At 36.5% G+C, this 10,279-nt stretch overlaps 1 protein-coding gene across 6 annotated transcripts in view; it reads left to right on the forward strand.

The window, feature by feature from the left end:
* Positions 1–8,251, forward strand: part of dock4 (dedicator of cytokinesis 4) — a 366,243-nt gene extending 357,992 nt beyond the window's left edge. For 4 of the 6 annotated variants that reach the window (XM_063057889.1, XM_063057892.1, XM_063057891.1 and 1 more), the window contains one exon: positions 1,222–8,251. In XM_063057889.1, coding sequence (XP_062913959.1) covers positions 1,222–1,653 — 432 coding nt within the window. In that variant the 3' untranslated portion in view covers positions 1,654–8,251. The remainder of the gene's footprint in view (positions 1–1,221) is intronic. The other 2 variants (XM_063057890.1, XM_063057893.1) reach the window with 1 other exon arrangement.
* Positions 8,252–10,279: the final 2,028 nt, after the last annotated feature.

Below are 10,279 nucleotides of genomic sequence, written 5' to 3' on the forward strand. Positions count from 1 at the left end.
TTGAAAAGTTGAGCCTAGGTCATTACCTAGCCCCTGGTCCAGTACAGCCCCTCCTTTATAACTACATATTGATTTACGAAACCCATCTGGATGCACCTAACAAACTCTGCCCCATCTAAACCTCTTGCATTAAGCAAGTACCAGTTAACTTAAGGGAAATTGAAGCCCCCATGACAACAACCCATTGTTTTTACACCTTTCCTTAATCTGCTTGCATTTCTGCCCCTCAATGTCCCAGTGGCTATAGGGGAGACTGTAGTACAAGTCAGAGTGATTGCACCCTTCCTATATTGAGTTCTACTAATATAGACTCTGGACGAGCAGTCCATTATGTCTTCTTTGAGTGCAACTGTGATATTAGCTTTATTAATATCTAAAGTATTTCAGATCAAATTTTAGTTTTGAAAAAAAAAATCAACTTGGATTTCACTACTGCAGTAATTATGCTTAGTACAGCATCTACCAACATTCAGGCTAAGGTGTTGGTCTGATTATTGTTCCTGATGTAAGCATTTTTAATTTAAAAGTGTATATCAGACATTGTCTACTCTCCGTTGATTATTCTAATGCAAATCATCAAACACAGGCATGATTAAACTCTTATATATTAGCCGTGTGGGAAAATATTTCAATACACTGATCTACAAGTTACGCACACCATTCTAAATAGTTAAATTATTACATAAGGTGCCACAGTAACGTGGCGGTTAGCACAAGGACGTTCCAAAGTTCAGAGTTCAATTTTGATGCCGTCTGTCAGGAGTTTGTATGTTTTCCCCATGAATGCCTTGGTTTCCTCCGAGTGCTCCAATTTCCTCCCACAGTCGAAAGACATATATACTGGTTGGTAGGTCATTGTAAATTGTCCTGTGACTAGGCTAATGTTAACATAGGTGGTTTCCTGGACAGTGTGGCTCGTTAGGCCAGAAGGGCCTGTTCTGTGCAGTATCTCTAAATAAATAAATAATAATAAATATAAATTTTTAGCTTAAAATAATGTTAAATATAAATAATTATAAAAGATTACATTTATAGAAAATCAAATGCTGGACGTCCAAGTACATCCACCAGCATCATCAAACAGATGTGTAAATACTTGAACATACCGATACCAAAAATTACCTGTATGAACCTGTATTAGTTGTTTTGGGAATGCCTTTGACTTAGTTATACTGTGCATGAAATCTACCTTATGAGTTTACATATTCTCTTCCTGTCCAGCAGGGTTCTGTTCAATCATTGACACCTTCACCTACCGATTATCAATCTTTGGGGCCAGTTTACAATTCTCCTGTGTTGTCTGGAAGTAGCAGCAGTGGTATCTCCTCTCTGAGCAGGGGAAGTGTAACTGAAACTACCCTGACTGATGGAACAATTACATGTACCTTCATTGGCTCTGAGGAATTAATTAAAAAGGAGAATGGAACCTTTGCTTGTATGCCACCACGGTACAACATAGCTGAACAAAGCACTGGAACGTCAAGACGTCGCGCTGCTCTACCTCATAGCCTGTCTGTTCCTGCCAGTGCAGAACCACCAGCTCTTCCTCCTAAACCCCATGTATTACGTGTACATAGGTCAGAAGGTGAAAACAGAATGGATGAAGTTCTTGTTAGACCTAGATCTCAACCTCGCAAAGTTTCACAGCTATAGAAAAGCAGAAGAAAATCATTTGTGACATTTAAGAGACGTGCATTCTTTTCAACCTAAATGGTAATTTGACCAAGAGAATCCAGGTGGGCACCTTAAACAAACAATTTTGACCAATTGTATGGATCCATTAGCTATAAAGATTCTGTAAATATATATTGAAATTGTTTTGCACAAAAGGTCAGAATGGGGAAAAAAGTAAACTTGCAGCAGGTTGCCAGTGGCAAGCAATATTACTGCTATTAATATGTACACCATGCCTTTTGTTTTGGAATCATCATTCTCCAGAATAACTGATGCAGAAGCAACTATGCTGTTCAACTTCAATTAACATTTTCATGAATGTACTCTAAACATTATACACACACAGCTTATACACTCATAATGTCTTTCTCTAAAAGGAGCTGGTTATTTTATTCATATTTCACAATTTCCTACCCCCGATCTCTCTCTCATTTCATTTTTTTAGCATTTTGCTTAGAAATTAAATTAGTGCCCAAGCGTTTGCTACAACCTTCAGTTGCACATTTTCAGCAATAAAAATACAATATGTTGCCCATGAGTCAAGCTGGAGATGGGACTTGGAAATTATAATTGGAACTTTTGCTGTGGCCATGAGGAAAGAATAGAACATTCAGTACAAATTATGCTTACTGCTTTTAATAAAGCTCAAAACAAATTGTCTCCAAGACTGTAAACAATAAGCAATTCATTAGTTTTACTTGCTGATGTAACAGATCTCACTCATTATACTCGTTCAGAACAGAAGTTCCCTGGCTGGCCTTCACTTTGACTATGTAATAAAGAACGATGCGATTAAGACTTTAAAATACAAAGCAACAAGATGAAGTCTTAGTGAGGAACAGAATGAGAATCTGTGTGAATTGTGAGGGGCTGCAGTGTTTGGTTTAAGTACTAAAACTTCATAATTAATACCACTTAAATTATGTGTTCACTATTGCTGCTCCATACTTTCATTTGTCATTGAATAAAGTTGCCCTTTGGTTTGTACCAACCCTTGACTGATTAGATATACTCTTGGACTGTCCTGAGCCAGATTGGAGAGGAACTGGGCTTTGAAAATCATGAATGTCACGTAAGTTAATAGTGACAACATTTTACATCCCGAGATGTGCTACTATATAATTTGGATATCGGTCAGTAGAGGCATCTGCAAGCAACCTGGTTTGTTCTTGGTTGTGTATCCTAAACCTAAGGTCCGATAATGCATTGTTTCATTCACCTACACAGATAAATTTTGGATGAGTTGTACCACCCATTTGCACATGGCCGTAAGGACAAATTTCTATTCCAATATGTTTAGGCTCTTTATAATTATGCCTAACATTGATGCATCAAAGAGAATTTTGACAAAAAAAAGCAATAAACTGCACACCACCCCAATAGGTCACAAACCTGACCACATAACTGGTCAGCAAAGCCAAATTCAACAGCAAAATACTATGGGGGCTGGAAATCTAAAATAAGTACTGAAAGTACTCTTCAGGTTAATGGCTATTGACCAGAATCGTTAACTTGGTTTCCCTCCAAAGATGTGTCCTTCACATGCAGATTATTTCCAACAGTTATTCATCTTAAGTGGCTTGCATTTCAGGAAAGCAAATAATTTGTTGCTCTTGCAGCTCTCTTGTCTCACCATATTGTTAATGAAGAATCATCCAGAAATTTAAGGCACCAATGGACGATTCACATGAATAAGTATACACCAGTTTGGTATACTGACTTTCACTATACTGTACTTCCTTACATCCTGTTGAAAAGTACCTCCAATCCTTTCCCCATGTATATTTAGATTTTGTTATAAATGGTGATCATTTTGCACACAGTAAAGGCTCAAGCCCTAAGTTGGGTACAGATTGGGTTAAGTGTTTCTTTAGGTTAACTTGCATTGTTCTTGAAAAGTATTACATCATGTAAGATTTTTCTGTTCTATCAATATGACAGTTATGTCTATGTTTTTAATACGAAATGGGAGTTAGCTTGGAAGGATTGTGAAGCTATTGTTTATGCTGAGGCAACAACAAGTTTGAAGCCTGAGTAGTCACTTGAAATGTAGTAATATAATTGACATTATACATACTTAAGAGTTTAAGCTAAAGGTCAGCGATTTGTGCAATTTAAAATCAAAAGTTTATAAAATGTTCTGTCTTATCCTGTTACACATTACGTTAGCCATTGTCTTTTTGTCACCCCTAAAAGAAGAGCCTGTTATCTTTAGTTTAAAAATAATTTGATTAGATTTGGTTTAGTTTCTGTCAATCAGGTGCCTACCTGAATACTTCTAGGTTGCAAAAAGTATATTGAAGTTCTGTTATGGTTGCGGGCTACTTTTATAAAGGGATTAGTTATTCTGGTGCCAGAGGCCTTTATCAACCCCTACATCTATTGGAGTACTTGTTCATTTAATAACAATAAACTATATTTTGAAATTTTGCTCTGAAGACAAATTCCAAGAGGATTCGCCAAAGTAGTTACGTGGAATTTCTTTTTGGGATTTCAAAATGTTGTTATTTATGGAAAGGATTAGTGTTTTTAAGAATTGTATTACATTAAACTTAAAATAGATGATTAAAGGGCTAATTTAAACATTCATTAGAAAAGCACAAAATGTATGTCAGATGCAGAGTGGCACTGAGGTCACTATTTACCACTGCATCTTGACATGTGTAAAAGGAAAGTGAATGTTTATATCTAAATGGGATATTTCTTGGAAAGTTTTCAGGCTGAAATTAATGTAGAGGTAATGTATTAAAATGGGGCACAGAACAATTACAGTTCAATTCTCAGTGGAGTGGTTTCTGGAATGCAAGTACATATTGAAATTATGAAGAGGATTTTTCCAATATTGTTTTTTTCACTAATATTAATTGTAATCGTTATATTACTATGTCATAAAAAGGAGATACTGGACCACAAACACACCTTATTAAAAATGTGCACCAGAATAATAGTTATTTTGTTTTCAGCCGAGCTGAGGCTACATTTTTGATTTTAAAATTCTATATTGCCATAATTTCTTTCCTAACCAGATACTCGATGTGATCATCAGAGACTAAGATATCTAAATAATTGTTTTGTTTCTTTAAAGTCATCTCAGTGTTAAACCACTCCCTATCATATGCTGCTATTAATTGGTGTTGCATGCAGCCTGTTCTCACTGATGCAGGAAATTTTAGACAATGAGAAACCTAATGCGAACAACCCATTTTGTATAAATGGCACCAGGTTTATGTTGATTCAATCTACTTTTGGAACTTACTAAGTTCCCATAACTACTTTCAATATCCCTAAATAAGTGACGAATCCAGTGCTCAATGCCATCTATCAAACGTTGCTGAAAACTTGATTTGCATAACTCTGTTTTTTATGCTACGACACTGGGATAGAATACTCCATCAACAATGCCGAGGTTCACAAATCGAAGGCACTAAGAGTGCCCATTCATTTTCGCTGATGTCAGCAGCAGCCAGTTACACCACTTTTGTCATTTCCTGTGTTGCCACTTCAAAGAATAATTTCCATTACTGATGACAATGTTTCTGATTGTGTAGTTAATCAGAGTCTTCATGGTGACCTGGAAAATCCATTTCAGACACATTTGAAATAAAACCTGATCCATTTTAAATCAACATACAGGTATATTACATATTGATCCATTTGTTGGTATGTATTCTGCTTTTTGTTTTGCTTTCTATCCTGCAAAGGCCCTGTTGTTAGTCACTGCAGTTCAATTACTATAGCCAAATATATTTCAATATCAACAATCATGAATAATTTCCGTATTGCAACCTTGAAGCTTTTGGATTGGTGTAAAGTTTGGTAATGCTCTTTTTATTCTTTAAAGAAAAGTGAACTCTTTCTGTTCTTCACCTTAGAATTGTATCCAGTTTCAACAGGGTTAATTCTTGACTGCCCGCTAAACCACAACATTGTATCAAACCCCAAATGCGGTTCAGGATGGTATCCCAGTGTACCTAATTGTTTCTTTCGCCTTTTAGTCAATAGGGGAGGTGCATCCACATTGACAAAAAGGCAAAGTGTCATCTTTCCTGTGCAGTCACTACAGAATATAGTTAATACATCTGCATAGTATCCTATTTTGAAAATTTGATTGCATTGACTTTATTTCAGAACCAAATTTTAGAAGTAAAACTTAGCATATCTGAGCAAATATTTAGTATTTCCATCTCACCTGATGAATGTAGAGCATTTTTTTAACCACTCACCTAATTTTGTTTCCATTCCCAGAGTTTCTCCTGTTGCAATGACTTGGAGTGGTCCACATGACCTTTCATGTGGAATTTATTCAAAATATCAAGTGCACTACTTTCAATGGTTCATGTGGGTTATCTTTTGCTCAAAGCACTTGAAACTTGTCAGGCAGAATTTACATTGCTTTTTATATACTATTTTATGCAGGAAATCTTAAATGTACTAATTAAAATCATTAGGATCTTAGTTTGTCCTGTCTGAATTCCTGCCTGCTTCTTGAATATGAATTACTTTTGCAAACAATCCCCAAACTACTGGTGTTAATAACCTGGTCACAATGGCTCACTAATTCTGAATGTCATTTCCAAAATCAAGATTAAAAAACACTTTTCTTAATTATTTTGAGCCCTTTGGGATCTTCTCAGAACAACCATTGGCATTTGTATTGGTGAAATGAACCATTGACCAAACCAATAATTACCTTTTGCTTTTTATCACACACAAAGCAAACAACTTAAAATTGTCTACTGACTTGCTATTTGCTGTTTTGTACGATCACCCATGGTGAACATTGTCCTTCAATTTTGAATAGGTTATCTGCTTGGGCAAAACATAGTATTTACATCATCCAATGAATGTTTTAGGAAATATATACAGCATATTACAATTTGGCACGAATCCAGTGCTTTGATTCACATACCATACAAAGCAATGAAATAACTGGTTCTGGTGACAATTATAAAGCTCAAAAGAGACGTCTCAGATATTCAAGGGTCTGGTTGCTCACTGACAAGGAATAGCTTTAGATATCTTTGTCTCTGAAGAAACTGAGTGCCAGTGATGTAAGTGTAACTTTGGTCAAAAGCAACACAAAAATTGTAATTGTACAGAAATTAAAGATTTCTAATGTTTTAATTAGGATTGATTAAATTTGTTATTTATAAATGTAAAATACACTAATTGTAATGTTACTGCTCTATTAATTGCCCTTTTCGCGGCTGCTGTAAAAATGCATTATGGATACAAGTACTGGTATATATTAGATGTTCAGTGCAATTTTGTGTAGCAGCACTGGTAAAACTGTATGGGGAAAATCAATACATGTTCAGTTAAACTAAAACTGTATTAAAACTTAGTTTGATAAAGATGAAAACAAATGCACTTTCTTTAGAGGCTCAGTATATTTCAATATGTGTTTACTCTGCTCCCTTGACCTGATTACCATACCTACTATCACTGACCAGACCCATGATCCAGAAAGCTGTTAATTATTTCTTTTCATTGAAAAATAACCTCGGTGTACCTTTACCATAAAAGTTCTGAACATAATCTGGCCTCAGAATGCAGTGCATTTACAGATGTCTAATTCTTCAACAGTTTTATTTTGAGAAATTCCAGTTGTTCTAGGTCACCTTTGTGCATGCTGTATCCAGCTACTAGTTAGTACAAAGGGCTGCCCTAATGAGTTAAAATCATCTCCAATTTACATCATGAATGCAGTGCAACACATCTTTAATCCTATGCCTAATTTCTGTGCAATGACTTTGTACTACAAGACATCAAAAATAATAGTATGGAAATTTTATTAAAAAAGGTAAACACTTGGGTGAATTAAAGAGAATACAGTGTAGTGAATATTACGTTTTTAATATAAATTAAAATTCTGTAGGAGTTTTGACAAATTGAGCTTTTTAATATTCAAAGAGCGAATTATACTGTACAATGTGAATGTTGTTGCGTTGCCAAATGTTTATCTATTAAGATTGTACATAAGTTTTTATAAAAATTCAGCCATATTAACTTACAACATTGAATGTTGGAAGAACAAATTCCTAATATATGTTTAGTATTTATATGCTGTTTAGTGATGATATGTAAGCTCATAGGAATACATTAATCTTATTGAGCATTTATTAAAATGCTAGTTCTGGATTTCTCTTCAACTCTGATTCCTTTTTTGCAACAAACTGAGTTATCACTTTTAGGTAATGTAATTTGTTGTCAAAGCACATGAAAGCCTAAATGACTGTATTTTATTAAAAAATGTTTGTACAATTAATTTTGCTTCCTAAATCTTGATAAGATGTCAAAATATCCAAACTGTATCAAACTTGCTTACAGTATTGTCTTGTATGATATTTTTGTATATATTCAGTACACTTGCCGAGGGTCACTGTTTTCTTATATAAATAACCATATGCAGTGTTTTGTTGGTAGCCATCAACTGTTTCCAAGCATTCTGAATGTTGTATACAAGGCTGCCAGATCATCTTTTTACGGATGAGGTTTTTGTGACGTTTTCAATAACTGATGGCACACGGTGACTATGCTAGAATATTCATGAATGAAAATAAAGAAAACATTTTATCCCCAATTTGACTGGTGAATTTTTTTTTTGAAGTTATTGTGATGTGGCTGGAAATTCTTTAATTGTTTCAGTATAAATTACTTTTTGAAAACAGAGTAGTGTTAAAGTTTCTCTTTTTCTTAAAAATGAACTTGGAACATGTGTATTTGCAATATGAATATTAAAATGCAAAAATATATTCATAGATGTAAACTTGCATTTTGATGTTTCAAGTAAAAGCCCCAATTAGAAACTTATTTGACCAGTAGCTTCAGATCTGATGATCATTATACACGTCAGTGGTTTATATTTTGACCTCATTGGAAAATAAAATTGGAATGTTGTAAAATGTGTATCCAAATTAAAACTGCCCCATTCCTGCTGAATTGTGTAAATTACAATGGGGTTTCTGTTAATTTACACAGAATGCTAAATCTGATTGAAGAAAACAGGGCATTGCCAACTGCTTTTTCTTTCAGAAGTTGGATACAATTCTGATTTCTTTCTGGTTACTGTCATATTTAGGAATAGTGAAGTTGCAACCCATGGTAATTTCACAACTGCATAACAAATGTACATCCCTTCATCTTACTCTCACATTTTCTTTTCTTTTGCCCGTTATGCCACTGGCATTTAGGGTCGCAGTGAGGGACCTCCATCTCTGGTGGTGTGGACGGCTTCCTTCACATCAGTAGCTTTCTCTCAGTTTACCGTCAGTCAAGCAAGTCCCAGTGGAGCATCAGGAATACTGTCGCACACAGATGTAGAAGGATTCTTCATTGCTATTTCCTTAACAGTTCTGTCTGACCCCTCAGGGTTGTTAGCCCTGAGCTGAACCCCTGAACCTGGAGGATTGGTGGACCACTCTTAAGTCTGGCCTCTACCCTTTGACCTGCTTGGCATGGGTGACCCTACCCAGAGCCCTGACTCTAGCCAGCACAGCTCTCCAGGTCGTTGGGGCATGCAAGCCTCCAAACCATGACAACGTTGTGATCTTCTTGGAGGGTACACCCAAACAGTACCAGAAAATTAGGTTCAGGGCAGCAGAGAGCAAAAAGGTCCTAATTCATTGCTCTTAAAAGTCCTTTCTCTGTACCTTTTCAAAAGCCAAGACCCAAGGATTGTACAGCAATGTAAACGTCATAGAAATAAAACAATAAAGACAAGAGATTGTGCAGATACTGGAAATCCAGAGTAACAGTTGACATTTCAGACTGAGACCCTTCTTCGGCATTGGAAAGGAAAAGGGAAGATGCCAAAATAAAAAGGTAGGGGAGGGTAGGAGGACTAACTAGAATGTGACAGCTGAGGCCTGGTGGTTGGGAAAGGTTAAAGGGCTGGAGAAGAAGAAATCTGATAGGAGAAGAGAGTGGACCATGAGAGAAAGAGAAAGAGGAGGGAACTAGGGTGAGGTGATAGACAGGTGAGGGAAGATACAAGAGAAATGAGTGTGAAAGAGAGAAGGGGTAGAGGAAAAAAATACCAGAGGGAGAAATCTATGTTCATGCCATCAAGCTGGAGGCTGTCTAGATGGATAATGAGGTGAGAGTGGCCTCAATGTGGCGAAAGAGGAGGCTATAGACCAACGTGTCGGAACGGGAATGGGGATAGGAATTAAAATGTTTGGACACAAGAAAATTCTGCTTATGGCGGATGGAGTGGAGGTGCTCAACAAATCAGTCCCCCAATTTATATCGGGCTTCACCAGTGTAGGGAAGGCCATATTGGGAGCACTGAATAGAATAGACGACTCCAAAAGATTCACAGATGAAGTGTTGCCTGGAAGGAAGAGAGGTAAAGGTGTGTTTGATGGTAGGACCGATTGAACATGACTGAAGTTGTGGAGAATGATGTGTTGGATGTGGAAGCTCATGGGATGGTAGGGACTCTCCTGGTTCAGCTGGTGGGAAGAAGGGGTGGGTGCAGATGTCTGGGAAATGAAGAGGATGGGGCATCAGTGGTGGAGGGAGGAAAATCCCGTTCTTTGAAGGAGGAGGACACCTCTGATGTCACGGAAAGGAAAGCTTCATTCTGGGAACAGATGCAGCA

The sequence above is a fragment of the Mobula hypostoma genome, chromosome 9 (assembly GCF_963921235.1).
Source record: "Mobula hypostoma chromosome 9, sMobHyp1.1, whole genome shotgun sequence".
NCBI classification, from domain to species: Eukaryota; Metazoa; Chordata; class Chondrichthyes; order Myliobatiformes; family Myliobatidae; genus Mobula; species Mobula hypostoma.